At 40.3% G+C, this 15,246-nt stretch overlaps 2 protein-coding genes across 2 annotated transcripts; both read right to left on the bottom strand.

Annotated features, from left to right (window-relative positions):
• Positions 1 to 21: 21 nt before the first annotated feature.
• LOC306840705 (kinesin-like protein KIF3B) lies at positions 22 to 6,207 on the bottom strand. Its single transcript, XM_079370175.1, has 8 exons — positions 4,445 to 6,207; positions 4,259 to 4,360; positions 3,940 to 4,062; positions 3,496 to 3,614; positions 2,825 to 2,941; positions 1,994 to 2,108; positions 1,273 to 1,451; positions 22 to 841 (listed from the first exon to the last, which is right to left on the bottom strand). Exons 1-8 carry the CDS (start codon positions 5,843 to 5,845, stop codon positions 709 to 711), a joined length of 2,289 nt encoding a protein of 762 aa, XP_079226301.1. The 5' UTR covers positions 5,846 to 6,207; the 3' UTR covers positions 22 to 708.
• A 93-nt stretch (positions 6,208 to 6,300) lies between these two features.
• hadhab (hydroxyacyl-CoA dehydrogenase trifunctional multienzyme complex subunit alpha b) lies at positions 6,301 to 13,443 on the bottom strand. The gene is made up of 20 exons (XM_079370174.1): positions 13,256 to 13,443; positions 12,479 to 12,520; positions 12,295 to 12,365; positions 12,048 to 12,181; positions 11,562 to 11,700; positions 11,336 to 11,455; positions 10,908 to 11,010; positions 10,671 to 10,793; positions 10,454 to 10,572; positions 10,081 to 10,137; positions 9,878 to 9,987; positions 9,484 to 9,618; positions 9,147 to 9,318; positions 8,965 to 9,051; positions 8,733 to 8,873; positions 8,552 to 8,620; positions 8,118 to 8,313; positions 7,910 to 8,024; positions 7,528 to 7,673; positions 6,301 to 7,179 (listed from the first exon to the last, which is right to left on the bottom strand). The coding sequence occupies exons 1-20, from the start codon at positions 13,320 to 13,322 to the stop codon at positions 7,034 to 7,036; spliced, it is 2,292 nt and encodes a 763-aa protein (XP_079226300.1). The 5' UTR covers positions 13,323 to 13,443; the 3' UTR covers positions 6,301 to 7,033.
• Between the last annotated feature and the right edge of the window lie 1,803 nt (positions 13,444 to 15,246).

Raw genomic sequence — 15,246 nt, 5'->3', positions numbered from 1 at the left:
CGGGGAAAACGCAGAGAAAGATCATTTTAAGTCAGTTTATTTTAATGCATAAGCAAATGGACTTTGCACGATTTTTACAACTATGAAAAATAAGGCAGCTAATTAAGATTGCATTGCCATTTTTCACATTTTTTGGCTCACAATTACATTAGCTATTACTTGAAGCAACAATTCATCAAGCGAACAGGCTAAACCAGGTGACCCCCCCCCCAAAAAAAAGACCAAAGAAAAAAAAAAAAAAACAGTGGTTTTGGCCCTTAAACCCTTCAACATCAACCTCCATATGATTTGGCAACAAGTCAATACAATCTACAGGCTTCGATTAGTTTGGACAATGCGATTAAGTGTTCCTCTTTTAAAAAAACCCACTAAAACATAAGGGCATAAATTAAGATAAAATGAAATCGAGGTCTGTTTAGATCCAGATAATTAACAGTACATCCAACCTGGTCTAAGAAAAAGTTTGTTCCTGTGCTATTCTTTGAGACCAAATGAAAGAACATTGTTTTTATGCAAAAGGCAAAAGCAGCAAAAAAAAGTGTCATTCAACTTTTAAATACATTCTTGCCAAATTAGTTCTTAAATAAATTCATCATTCATCCCCCCCCCCCCCCCCCCGCCCACCAAGGTGCCCTTTAGCCAGTCTGGTCCCTTTTGTGCCACATTGAAGTAAAGCCAGCTATTTGTATGGTTGTGTTGTCCCACATATCAGGGGCTCGTCTGAACATGACCTCCTGTTGGAAGGTAGGCAGCAGAGGAGGGTCTTTGTCTCTGAGATCCTGATGTCAGATTGGTGGATGATGATGAAGATGAGATGGATGCTGCTTGTGGTGCTTGATACCTGTAGACCATTAAAAACAGATAAACTTATAAATGATAATTCTTTAACTGTACCATTTAACTTATTGATTAAATATTTCTACTGTTTTTATTTACTTGGGTTGCCAGAAAAGGGTGTGTGTTAAGGTTAAGGTAACACATGCAAAAACATTTTTGTAGTGCTTTGAACTCAGTTTCTTTATCGTGATATATTAAACAAAATAAATGCCCTCCCTATTGTTAAGAAGATCCTGCCACTGTAATAAAAACCACTACTAAACGTCTATAACTGTTTTTTTTTTTTAAATCTAGGACAGCAAGGTTACACATTTTTATAAATGTATAACAGATTTCCATACAAGGTCTGTAATGCATTCTTATCACTTCTAAAAAAAAGGGAACTTTCCACATGAGTTCTAAAATAGTACATCTGTATTTAATTTGTTGTCTCACCAGGATTGGGATTTCCTGACCCGTGGCGACGCAGCGCTCCTCTCTCTAATGGGAACGTTGACCAGAAGGTCTCTCACCAGCCTGGGAGAAAAGGCTCTCTCCAGTTGAGTGCCATTAAGATTCAAGGTGTACATGGTTGGCGTGGACATGTCTAACTCCAGCAGCATTATATTCTCCGCCTGTTAGAACAAATCCAAATAAAAGTGTAGTTAAAATAGCACAGTTACACACGCACGCTCATGCCATGTTTAACTTAATACTTCAGTGTCATCTTTCAGATGTTTCACTTTCAAATCTGTTGATTTAAGTAAATCATACTTTAGACAGTTCTTGTTGTGAAATTGAGTTCGATCTAAATATAAAACAATGAGGAACAGAGTGTGGGCTATAGCATGGCTGCAGTGTTGCACAGTGAGATACAATGTTATAAAATGTATTTGAGTATGTTTCTTATAGTTGGTCAATAAAGGATGTAAGTTCTGCTGGCTTGATTTGAGGATGTACATTGTGTACTATGAGATATTACATTGAAGGTTAAAAAGTGTGAGATGCTCCAGTTTAAACTGTGAATGGTTTCCATGGCTACAACCACCTTCAAATCCTCCAGCAAAGAAGAAGGCTGTGAACATGCAAATAAGGCAAAGCATAAGACCAACATTTTGCATCTCTTTCTTCCTGCACCCTGACCGTCTGTCGTGGTGAATGTCCGAGCGGCGCTCACCTGGTATCTCGATGGGGCCCCGCTTGCAGAGGCAACAGCCATCTGTGCATATTGGCTGATTGGCCTCTTGTATCCCACAGCTGAGTGAGGTCGTCTTCTGACCTGAGTGGGCGTACTGAGATAAAGACATTGGGGGAAAGAAAGGATTAGGATTCAGTTAAAGACATGGTTTTGACTGTTAAGATTTGAAGCCTTATGTAACTTAAAGTGCTCCATAAATCCTCAACTGTTCAGCTCCCACCAGACAAATCTCCCCAGTTATCTCCTCTGGTCCATCTTCCGCCTTCAGATTTGACCAGTTAAGACTAATACCTCAGCTGTCTGGTTCTGTATTAAATAAAGTAGACTACTAACTGAGAGAAGCACACACAGGTTCTGACAGTACACTTTGGCCTATAGAAAGATAGAAAATGCTGAGGTTTTATTACTTTAATTTCCCGATGTAAGATTTTTATGGAGATATTAATTGAACAATGTTTTAAAGGACACACTGGGGAGAGACAGACAGATGGATAGGAAGGACATATGCACAGTGCGGGGGCACAGATCTGCTGATGAGCAGAGGAGTACTCTCAGGCAAGAAGACAAATACTGGGAGTCTTTGTTATCGCCCTTTTTGTCAATGATTTTTCTCCTCTGATGATGTATATCTCACGTCTAAGCTACCAACATGTTAGCGTGTTTGTGTGTGTGTTTGTGACTGTTATGTGAAATCAGCTCAGAATCTGTGAGCTCTTCTACAGTGATGGGCTTGTAGGGTTATTTATACCGAATGTGATTCAGGTAGGACCTAAAAATTGGGTCTGAGTGATTTGAATAAAATGAACTCACCTCTCTGATGGGAGGACCGGCTGGAGTCTCCACTGATCCTCCTCACTGTCAAATTGAAGCCTGTTCATAATCTTGTTCTTTTCCCCAGGAGGAATGAAGTTCTCAATCAAGAGATATCTGCAAAGTGAAAATGAAGGTCAGGTTTGTGCCCCTTTGCTCACAGGAAGCACCACGTTCAAACAATAAGATTAAATCAAACAGTGAAACTGATTTCCAAAGCACTTGAGCCACTGTACAAGAAATCTTATAATAGGAAGGTATACATATGAGACATAGAAAAGTACAGCACCCGTCATGATCCAATAATAAAGCACTATCACAGATGTGTTAACTGTTATGAAACTGTTTCTGAATGAACAAAGACACTTTATTTTCCAGGTTAGTTATGGTTTAATTATTGATTGTATGATCTGCATTTAAAAAAACAACAACAATGTACGAACACAAGGAGAAAAGAAAAACAAAAGAGGATGCATCGAAATATCTAAATGTTAAACCCTTGTTATACAAGGTCTCTTCATCTCCACATTGGTGCATCTTTGCAATACTCGTCTTAAAAACATAAATATTTGATGCCCTTATTTGTTTGTACTTGCAGGGTAAAGAGGGGAAATCAAGGTTAAAACAGCATTGCACGGAATATGCACTGATTCAGTAATGTGCTGACTCACTTGTACTTGAGTTCTCTGGTGAGTTCAGTCTGTGTCTGTTCGAGCTCCTGTCTGGTTGTAACGTGTTCATCGATGACATCTTTCATCTCTGCCCTCACCAGCTGAAGTTTTGCATACAACTGTACAGAAAGAAGAAAAAGCTGAAGCTTTAATGGAACAGATATCGACATAAAAAACACAAAACATTCAAGAATTGCATTAAGAAAAGGAGCTTCATGTAAGTGTATGCTCCAGAGACAAGAAAACCAGAAATGTATTCATTCCCAAATCTTAGGAAGAGAAGAGTTCATTTCAGTGAAACCTAACTCACTGGTTTTACATTTCCTCAAGAGGCCCCTCTTGAAATAGTCCATTTCAAATAGAGATGGACTGATTAAATTATGGCTGATAAGGTTTGATAATGTCAAACCTTCATTGGGACACATCATCGATGAGTCATCTCACCCTCTTCAGCTTCTTTGTCTTAAGTTCCACCTCCTGCTGCATGGAGGAGAAAGTCTCCATCATTTCTAACGTCTCCTCGTCCCGAAGAATCATCTCCTGCTGTATCTCTCTCTCTCGTCTTATCTGCAAATCACATCGATACAAGATACAGCTTCATTGACACACACAATACAGCCCTAAAAATAATAATTATGTGTCATTGCGCTCGTATTAGAGAGGTTTCAGCCAATTGTTATCATCTACAAAAAAAGTTTGATTTCCTAAGAGTAATGTTTGGAGGCCAATCAGAAAACTTTACTCATTACCGTGTTTGATTTACCTGCTCTGCAATTTCCTGCCTCTTCAGCTCCAGCATCTTCTGCTGTTCATTGGTGTGATCGATTATTGTCTTCCCTCCAACTAACAGTTTGCTCTCCATAGCCTGTGAACAAAGACATACAATGAATTATTTATGTTCATTTCCTTTGTTCCACATGCGACTCATTTATCAGACACAAAAAGGTACCTTATATTTCTCTATGATCTTCTCCAAAGCATCCTGATCCCACTGCATGTCCACTATGCTCTTCCTGTTTTCATTCAGGTGTTTTAACTTCTCACTGCTTCCCTGGCAGGTCAGAGCTTTTTGGACGTCACTCCCCTCTTTCTTGCGATAAGTCACCTGTGGTTCCTCTTCGGCCTCCATCCACACATCTCTCTCTTTCAGCATCTCCTCATCCACACCAGCCCAACTCTTACTCAGTCTTTTGCTGTTCCTCCTCATCCTCCTCCTCTCCTTTGCCAGTATTCCTCGCTCCTCCAGCAGCAATTTCAGGCGTGCAATCTCCTCCTGGAACTCCCTAAGAAGTGCATCTTTTGGATCCTCGTTGATCCGAGGTTTGTTCTTTATGTTTTTGGCTCTGCTTGCGTACCTTAAGGTGGCCAAGGATTCTCCAAAGTTCTTGTGCGATGGACCCAACGTGGCGATCATGACTGTCTTTGCGTTGCCACCCAGAGAGTCCTGGAGCAAACGGGTGAGTTTGGAGTCTCTATATGGGACGTGGGTGCTCTTTCCATCCACCAGAGCTGAGATTACATTCCCAAGCGCAGAAAGGGACAGGTTGATCTTGGCTGCTTCTTTGAGACGCTTTCCTTTGGCTCCTGTCTTGCTTTGGCGTTCGCTTCCCGCAAGGTCAACCATGTTCAGCTTCCCCACCCGGATGTGGTCCTCGCCATCTGGTCCTACTTCGCTGCACTCCACGGTTATCACAAAGATTGCATGAGACCGAGAGCTGCGCTCATTCATGTTGGTGAACCCCACAGATCTGGACTGGTTTCCCAAATTCATGACGTGTTCAATCTCAGTGGCGTTCTTCGTCACCACCGAGGACAGATCCCTCACATAAACACCAAAGTCTGAACTCTCTTTCAGCTCCAGTTTCTTGTTGTTGTCTTTGCACAGCAGATCTCTGATTTCCTCCTGGTAGATCTCCAGGTAGGATGACCTCACCAGGTATTTCTGATTCTGAGTCCTGGATATCTGAGTGAAAATGTGCTGGAATGAGTTGGGTATAACCCCGCTCATGTCTGGGTCATTTGAAACCCCCTGCATGGTGTGTGTTTTACCTGTCCCGGTCTGCCCATAAGCGAAAATAGTCCCATTGAAGCCCTGAAGCACGGACTCCACGATGGGTCTTACAGCGTCATCATAAATGTCGTTTTGTTTAGACTCCCAGCCATAGACGGAATCAAAGGTGAATACTTTCATTGGCTCATCAGGTGGTGCTTTCGGGTTACGGATGGTAATCTGCCCCAGTTTGTCATCAATATCCAAGATGTTTTGACACGCCGTTGCCTCCTCTTTTCTGCTCAAAGGCCGGCAGCGGACCACCACCTTCACCGCCTCGCAGTTCTTCCCTTTAGACATTTTGATCAAAGATTGAAAAGCATTTTTTCCCCACCTTAGAAAGCCGGTTTTATCGGGTGGGGTCAGCAGGTTTTCCTTCTCCGTGCATGTGCAGCACACGCTTCTATTTCAGTAGTTTTCATGATCACATTACTTCACCCCCATGAACGCAGCATGTCCTCCGCCCTGAGCAGCATCTTTCAGCAAATGATGCGATGTCACAAGATCGTTAAAATGATGCTGCTGAAGCAAAAAACACCCTTCAGTCACCGGCCCAGCCCACACAGCCTCCCCTCAGTACACACCCTGCTCTGCTGCGGACAATGAAAACCAACCATGTGACCTGCAGAGCGAATTAGATTTCAGCTAATCTTGACAGGGTGCACGGCTATGATCCAATTGTGTAATCGTGGTGAGTTAGAGCCTAATTAGCACCTGAACGCATCATCAGGAAGGAGAAAAAAACAAAATCAGGCTTTGATTGAATAACAAAATTTATTTCAGGCCTTACATTTACATTGCTGCCGTTTCAACCAGGTTCCAAATGTACAAAAAGAAAGACATTCATTAATAATGCAGAACTAATGTTTGATGGAGAATATTTGAATTATTCTCCCTCTGGAGTATCTTTACATCCATAATGTGTGAATTATTAGCCCCCTCTGCTCCTTAGTTTGTACACCATCAAGTCAATTAATAATGTAAAGTACAAAAACGCCATCACCATTTCTTGCTGACATTTACACACTCAAGTTTAAAGTTTATTGTGAGATACATGAAGCTAAAACTAATGCAGTCTAACACGAGTCCTAAATAAATCCCTTTGTACTGCAGGTTAATGTTGCTTTTGAGGCTTTTTCCCCACCTTGTTTACATCCGTGGGTGTCAGCTAAATAGCGCAAGTGCCTATACATGTCCTCTCCTTATAATATACTAACATAATACAACAAAGTACCTTAAATAACATCCTCCAAATCGTTAAAAAGTTGACAATCACCTCACAAACAGCTACTATCTTTGTGTACATAGGATTTATTACAGAACTTTTATTTTGAACTGCCTTGGTTTCAGCTACATTCACCTTATAAACTTGAAACTCAGTGTATTTTCATTATGTTTGCCCCCACTCTTGATATTAATGTTAGGCACATTTTAGTGGCAGGCCAGTGTTTCTACAGAAAGCTGCTACTGGCACACACGGCAGGTCGGTCACTTGTGAAATCTCTTGCTGGGATCATTTGCGTGATCTAGAAGGAGTTGGCATGGTGTGAACTGATTCCCGTACACGGCTTCAAACTGCCTCATCTTCTCCACCAGCTTGTCGGCACCGAAGCTATCCACAAATCGGAAGGGTCCTGGAAGAGGTAAGATAAATAAGTCACATGTATAATCACAGGGCACAAGTGAAACAAAGCCTGAACACTTGTTGCCACAAACATTGCAGTTCTATCACAAGGTGTCCGAGTACTGCGTTTGTCTTCTCTAAATTGGCTTAATAAAACTGTAAACCCTGGATTAGACAAACTTTAGCTGAATCCCTTTGGTTCAGCCTTCTTCCTGTATATTTTGTCACTAACATCTGGATTCAAATTTCACACAAAACACAGAAGAAAGAGGGTCTGAAGTTACTCTCTGTTTGCAGAGAGGACTCAGCATGTGAGCGCGAGTGTGTCAGATTACTAAAACAAAGTTTGAACTCTGACCTCCGAGGCAGGGAGGGAATCCCAGACCAAACACGGCCCCGATGTCTCCCTCCAGTGGGTTCGCCAGAATTCCCTCCTGCAAACACAGCACGGCCTCGTTGACGAATCGAGAAACCAGCCTGTACTGCACATCAGAGTCTGAGGAGCTGCGAGAAGAGATTTACAAAGAGGAACAGAATATTTGATTAACAAACACAGTAAAATGTCATTGAATCCAGAACCAAGCGGTTTTGTTTTGTACATGAAACATTTCTTATAAAAAGGAAGAAGCTACAAAACATGTGTAAAGCAGCAGCACATTCTTTAATTCTCAAAAATTAAACTCATTTTGCATCTTTAATCACTGCATTGCTTTTTCTTCAACAGTCCAGTGTGAACTTACACTGCAGGATTTGGTGTCATCCTGTATTTCTCCAGGATTTCTCCGATGTCCGGGTTGACTTCTTTGACCTTCAGTCCTGGCTGGTAGACGTAGCAGCCCTTTCCTGATTTGCGTCCTTAATAATGAAAAAGCACAGATTAGCACATTTCATATTAAATGTCAACACAACAAAACAACAAAAAAAGCTCAAATCTTCCAATATACATACCCTTGAATCCCAGGTCCACCATGGTCTTCAGAACCTCCACATTTCCTCCACCAAAGCGGGAGCCGAAAGCTTTGCCGAGGTCCTCTGCTACGTGGGCGGCGACATCAATACCGACTTCATCAGCCAGTGTGGCTGCACCCACAGGGAACCCGAATCCTGTGGTGAGCGCGTCTAACTTCTTGGGGTCGACTCCCTCCTGTGAGCACAAACAAAATCATTAGGTATATTACGGTTATAATACGAGATTACTTTATTCATCCACAAGGGGGAAATTCTGCTGACATTTATGATTTAAAAAACCCCAACAAAAACAAGAAGCGGTTTGAGTAAGCCCACATCATGCTAGGCTCTGAATCCTCCAGAAATAAATATGTCACGTAACAAACACGAGAACATTTAGAAGCTACACTTCCCACTGCAGTATTATTACTAACCTGGAGTACTCGTACTGCTTCAGCCAACATGGGAGCCAGACACCTTGTTGTGTAGAATCCAGGGCCATCCTGCAAAACAATGCTGACTATGATTATTACTATCACGATAAGCTATTTTAACGGTAACTACAAGGTAGTTGAACGAGGTATAGGAGGGAAAAGAAATGAATTTTAGGCTCACCCCAACGACTATGATGACTTTGCCCTGTTTCAGGCCGACGGCCACCGCAGAGGCCGTTGTGTCCTTGGACGTCTGCTCAGTGGTTATAATTTCCAGCAGCTGCATCTTGTCCACTGGAGAGAAGTAGTGCATTCCAATCACCTAAATATGAAGACAAATGTTCAAATCACCTTATTAGTTTTTGTTGTTTTTCAAAATGCACTTTTAAACTACGAGGCTTCTTCATGCAAACCTTGTCTGGTCTTTTGCTGGCAGCAGCGATGTCTTTGATGGGCAGAGCAGATGTGTTGCTGGCGAATATGCAGTGAGGGGAAACCACCTGCAGACAAACGTGTGAGAGACAGTAAGCTCAACGGACTGATGTTTACAACAAAGGGAGAACCTTGTCTTTGCTTTCTTTTGAGCCACACTTACAGCCTCCACCTCCTTCAGCACAGCATGCTTGATGTTAATGTCTTCAAACACAGCTTCAATAACCATGTCTGCCTTCTCAAAGCCCTTGTAGTCCAGCTGGCCGGTCAGGTTACAAAGAATGGAGTCCCTCTGAAAAGACGTGATGTTCTTCTTCTTGGTCTTATCATTCATCCTTGTTTAAAAGAAAAGAAAAAACAAAATCTGTAACTTTTTAAACATCATATTTCACTGCAGCTTTTGAGGTCTGTGATTTCACCAGAACTCATTGTACCTGCCTTTAAATCAAATCCTCCATCTAAATACAACTAATATCCAGATGCCTGATATGAAAACTCACCCTTTGTACACCTGCTGTTCCCCTCTGGCCAGTCCAGCCACAGTAGTGTCCTTCAGTATTGTGTGCACATCCTTATCCACTGTCACCTGAGCAATACCTGCTCCCATCAGACCTGCTCCCAAGATGGCAAGAGTCCTAGTGATAAACAAAAAAGACAAACTCATTATCCACTAATGTAAAGAATAGCAATAGAGAACAGAAGATGGGACTCTTCCTTTAAATCTATGACCGTCCTGTTTGACATTGGTGTTAATGTGTCAACAAGAGTACATTTTTTATCAGTACTGATGAAATATTTAAACAGTGAACGTGTTTGAAATGTGCACTGTGGGTTGGATATGTGGAGATGTGATGAGTGTCCCTTTCCCTATAAGCGAAAGTGTTCCACACGTACTTCACTTCTTTTTCAGGAGCGCCAAAGCGGTTCTTCTTGCATGCTACTTGACCGTGGTAGAGACCGATCAGAGCTGCTGATTCTGAGGTCTTTGCCAATGCGCCAAAATTCTGTGACAAACACCAAAAATATGACAAGTTCAGTCCATCGATTTACTGCGGTAAAAATGACCTCTGCCAACGATGTCGACTAAAAGAGCTTACCTGAGATTCTGCCAGGTATCCTGCAGTTGGGCCTTGTTCCACTCCAGTTTTTACACACTGGGGAGCGTGAAGAGGAAAAGTTGCATTTCAAATGTGTGATCATGTTACATGATCAATAACTCATTTATTTGAATTTTCCATGCTTGTCAAAATATACACATGTACAAACAGGACCTGTGGACATGTATTAACACAGAGATGTCAGAGTGTGGCTGCTACATGGACAGTTTCCCCACACATTACACTGAAAAGAATGGAGGTATTGACAACCTGGTTTTACTTGTTTTTCTAAAAGAAGTTTGAGCCAAACGTGTTTCCATCAATACTCAGAATTCGAACAAAAGATTTGGGCTTGGAAGGAATTGTAACTTACTTCAATTATTTTCAGGGGTGCAGGATAAAGCCCTTTGCTCTGTTTCATCACTTTGCTGTGGACTGTTTTGTAAATTTGATTCCGGACCAACTCAAAGCTCATCACGTAGTCTTGAATTTCTGGAGAGAAGAAACCATGACTGTAGAACTTTTCAGGCCATGTAAAAACCCAAGTGATGACAAGGAGTAAAATGGCCAATAAACGCGGCGCAACTTACTCTGCATCGTGCCTTTGTCTTTGCGCAGAGGGATCTTCTTGTTTACGATCCCTTTGGCACAATCTACAGCGACTTCCTCCAAGTACTCAATTGTTCTGGCCTCTGGACTCTTCAGCCCAGGTCCTGTAATACAAGCACAAAGGTCATGGCAAGAGTAGTATTAACAAAAGAAATACTGAAAGATCTGCTGATGCCCCAAAAAACACTTTAACTCTAACAACAGTCTTCATGACTTACCCAGAGGGTCTACGAGTTGGTCAACAAGCCCCATCTTTTTGGCTTTATCTGCTCGGATATTTCTCCCGGTCAGCATCATGTCAAAGGCACTGGGCAGTCCAAGCTAAGGATGAAAAGGACAAAAAAACATGTGAACTGATTATACAAGACATGACGGGAGGTTTTCTTGTCACTAATGACTGTACACTTTAACAGACAAGGTAGACGAAGAGAAGACCTTATTGGCAGGTGGACATAATCTGTTTGCAGGGTTTCAAAGGTGCATGCAGCTATCTTAAACCAATTATGAGCATTAAGATGATTATTTGGGGTTAAGTTTAACTTTGACAAAGATACATTGTTATAACCACGACCAGACATCTGCATATACTACGGTCTAACATCTAATTTAAAAAAATCAGATTAAACAAACAAATCACAATACCAACCATTTTAGGGAGTCTCTGGGTACCACCAGCTCCAGGTAAGAGACCCAGCATCACTTCAGGAGTACCGAGAACAGTTTTCTTGCTCTTTGTTGCAATTCTGTACTGGCAGGCGATTGCAAACTGAAATGCAAAAAGAGCCCATTAGATAACATACTGTAATCAAACAGGAAAGTTAAAAACGTATGTAAGTGTATAGTGATTTTTAGCTGGAATAATGTCTGCTTACTTCTAAGCCTCCACCCAAGCAGGAGCCGTTGATAGCAGCAACAACGGGCTTTGGAGATTTTTCAATCAGATCAAACATCCTCTGACCTCCCTGACTCAGTTTGGCGACTTCTTCTGCATTGTTGCAGGCCTGGATCATACTGAAAGATGATGTGAAATATTAAGAGTCAAACTATTCCAAGAAAGCTTTTTTTTTTTTTTTTTTTTACAATTCATTTAAAATACAATTAAAGATTTTAAGCTCAGTGAATTCAGTGAATACGACTGTGTTGCATTTTTTTGTAGAAAAAAAAAAAAAAAATCAAATTTCCGACCACATACAGTGGAAATTTCCAAGTACAAAGGAAATTTAAAAAAAAATAAAGAAAATAAAACCTTTTTTCTCCAAAAACATCACACTGTACAACAACAAAAGGAGAACGCAACCTAAAATAGTACATCTCAAAAATCTAGACTTTGATAAATGATTAAATGAGAGATCTCTCACTTGATATCAGCTCCTGCAATGAAGCATCCGGGCTTTGACGAGATGAGAACTGCACTTTCAACTGCATTGTTTGCCCACACTTCTTTCATTACTTCTTCCAACTCACTTTGCATTTGGATTGACAGAGTGTTGACCTGGGAGGGGAAAAAAATACCCTTTATTTTATCACATCTACATTAATTCAAGTGACCCCCCCCCAATTAATAAAAAAAAAAAAAGAAGAAGAAAGAAAGAAAGGAGCTCACACCTTAGAGTTTGGGTCATTTATCCGTACCACGGCAACGTTGTCCTTGACTTCATATTTGACATGAGTTAGGGCTAAAAATAGGGAAGAAATATAATGTACAGTGATAAAACAATTGTGCCACTGACACATTTGACCTAAATCTACCAAATAACTGTGTACATATGTGCAGTAAATGTAGAATTACCTTGCATGACTGGAGCTACTGAAAAGGTGCGAAAGTTAGTCCCTGGAAAGGAAAGAAAAGAGGAGCTATAACATAACTACATGTGAGAAACACACAAATCATTAAACCTGCTGGAAAATGTTGAGCTGCTTATCCTTTAATGCTCATATTGAACACATTGAATACATCCAAACACTCAGATGATAGCTACAGGAGATGTTCATATAATATTGCCATGACCTCAGATTGTCTCAGCCATGGTGTGCAAAATGACCCTTCACCTACTTTCCTTCAGTCTGCCATTCAAACACACACAGAGGCGAGGCAACTCAATCACAAACCAATGGTTAAATGCATTTTTGAACTATGTTTTACAATTGATACGTTACATTCAAATGTTTGGGGAAAACTTCAGGTTTTAAAACTTAATTTTTTAAAAAAAGAGCCGGACTGACTCACTCGTTGGTTCCGTAGCTACCAGTCAAGTTAGCCCGCAAGCAAACTTAGCAACACTCACATATATGGGTTTTCTAGATAAAACAGTAAGTTCAAAATTTCCTGTTACATGTGATATTCTTGTTTTAATTAGTTTACGATATATGTTTGGCAAGAACGGACAGCTACACATTTTCAATGAACCTTGACCGCATTTCTGTGTGACGTCCTTCGGAGCTAACAGCGAGTTAACAAGCTAATTACCGATCTGCAGCACATAGCAAAATCTAGTTTTTTCTAAGTCACCTTCACCACGGTTCTGTACTCAGGTGCCAACTGAGTGGGTATGTTTAAGGTTTTTACCTGCCAAAGGAGCGTATCTCCTTGATGTCAATCTGGAAAGAACACCAAAGGCTCGTACACCAGCCATGTTGGGAGACGGAGGTCAGTCAGCACAGTGAAGTAAGGCTAGCTAACTTAGCTCGCTGTCAAAGAAGGCTACTATCATTGGTTGTTGTGGAGAAAGCGAGTCAGGCGCTGAGTTCAGGTGCTGCTCGGGCAGTCCGTGTTTCCGAGTTGGGATAGGAAGTTCTTCAGACTTAAGTGTGTGTCTTGATGTGATTTTCGTTCGGGTGAGTCTGAATGATGTAACAAAAGCACAAAACAGCTGATGCTACGAAGGATATCTGTCTTTTCCCAGTTATTGTTTCGAGTTGAGCATGTGTTCATTCAAGGTCTATGGTTCATGAGCATTTTTCATCTGGAAACTCGTTTTTCTGAGATGTTCAAGATCACTGAATGCAGCACGTTGTGTGCCCGTTTCTGCAAAGCGATTCAATCGAATCATGACCTGATTGGCTTTCATAGAAAATGCTCGCATACCATTGGCTGATTTTGAACAACTTGCAGCTCAATGTAGATTTCAACCTACTGATCAAGAATAAAGGCACGCACGTCTCAAGTCTAATAATTGTAAACGATTCATCGTGTTTTTGTAAATATGTGTGCGGGGAAGCTGAGGATAATTTCCTCGTCGTATATTTGCAAACTTGCACTGTGAAATAATAAAGATTTCTAGATTAAGTTGAAGCATTTGCAGCATGCTACCACAAGGCGGAGGCAGACTACATACATTTAACAAGCTGTAAATGAAAATCACAGATAAACATGTGACTGTGCTGTTTGTTTACAGTCTATGGTTTGTACTAGGAGGCGTAAATAGCCTTTAGCTAAATATTTCAGGAAAAATGCATGATTTGTTTTACTTCTCTGATTTTACATTTTTTGTTGGTTATTGATTAGTTTTTTATGTATACTACATTATTTTTGTATAAAAAGTGTTGAACAAATACAGATTAATTGATTAATTTAAATACTTTAGAAACAGATGGACATTCAAAAAAAATGTTCTTATGTTAAAATTCTTTTTTTTTTTACTTAGATGTCCACATATTATTATGATCGCAGTACATAAACATATATGAGGATAATGTAATGTATCAGAAAAATATATTTTTAGAGATTAAAAACATGTGTTTTTCAATGTTCCTGGATTTACTTTAGCACGTGTTTTGGTATTTGTTAATGAACATTCAGTCAAAGTCATCTTTATTGTCAATTTTTCAAGAATTTACCAATTGCATTCTGTTTTTCACATAATAGATAGATTCTGTGCAGCTTTGTAACAGCACTGTTTGGATTTTGGGGAATTTTCTTTAAATGCAAAGTCAAGCTATATTTAAAGGTAATTAAATCCCAAATTTATGATGTATGTTTCAAAAGTGGCCAGTACCTGACTAGAATTCCTTTCCATATCATAATTTCACCACAGCTCAAAAGTGACACCCGCTGTACAAGTTGGTGAACTACATTCATGTTCGCATCTCGACAAATGGACTCCTCTCCCTCTTAAACAGCGCAAAGTAAGAAATTCATTGTCCCTGAAGTTTTTCTGGAGGCATTAGAGGGCCTATTATAGATAGAAGGATAATTCTCCCTTTCTTGATGCAGCCAGCCACCGTCTGCACTTTATTACTTAATGCATTCTTACAATAGGCAAAAAAATGAATGAACAAATGAAAATAAAATAAATAACAAACTGAAGTTTAATTGATTTAGTCATGATCTTAATGTCATGATTTACGTGAACATATCATATTAGAGACAAAAAAACGCAGAACAATACTTTTTTTTCCATGTCCCAAAACTCTCTTACAGTATAGTATGTTTTATGTTCCAAAAATTTTGAAAGGACTTAATTGACATTACTGACAGAAATTGACTTAAACTACACAAACAAAGCCTGTCTCTGACTACTCTAATAATATATGCAACTTTTTATCAGTATCTGCAGT

This window comes from Symphodus melops (assembly GCF_947650265.1).
Source record: "Symphodus melops genome assembly, chromosome: 19".
In the NCBI taxonomy this organism is placed as follows: Eukaryota; Metazoa; Chordata; class Actinopteri; order Labriformes; family Labridae; genus Symphodus; species Symphodus melops.
Note: the sequence above shows the minus strand (reverse complement) of the source record. Positions and strands in the feature narration are given on the sequence as shown.

Bases quoted from the DNA above. Each gene is read 5' to 3' on its own strand.
- hadhab (XM_079370174.1), bottom strand. From the start codon at position 13,322: ATGGCTGGTGTACGAGCCTTTGGTGTTCTTTCCAGATTGACATCAAGG. The intron at 8,314-8,551 runs GTTAGTAATAAT...TTGTGCTCACAG, and splicing joins AAGCAGTACGAGTACTCCAG to GAGGGAGTCGACCCCAAGAA. The intron at 8,025-8,117 runs GTATGTATATTG...TTCATTATTAAG, and splicing joins GGTGGACCTGGGATTCAAGG to GACGCAAATCAGGAAAGGGC.
- LOC306840705 (XM_079370175.1), bottom strand. From the start codon at position 5,845: ATGTCTAAAGGGAAGAACTGCGAGGCGGTGAAGGTGGTGGTCCGCTGC. The intron at 4,063-4,258 runs GTAAATCAAACA...TGTGATTTGCAG, and splicing joins GGCAGGAAATTGCAGAGCAG to ATAAGACGAGAGAGAGAGAT. The intron at 3,615-3,939 runs GTGAGATGACTC...CTTTCTGTACAG, and splicing joins AGACAAAGAAGCTGAAGAGG to TTGTATGCAAAACTTCAGCT.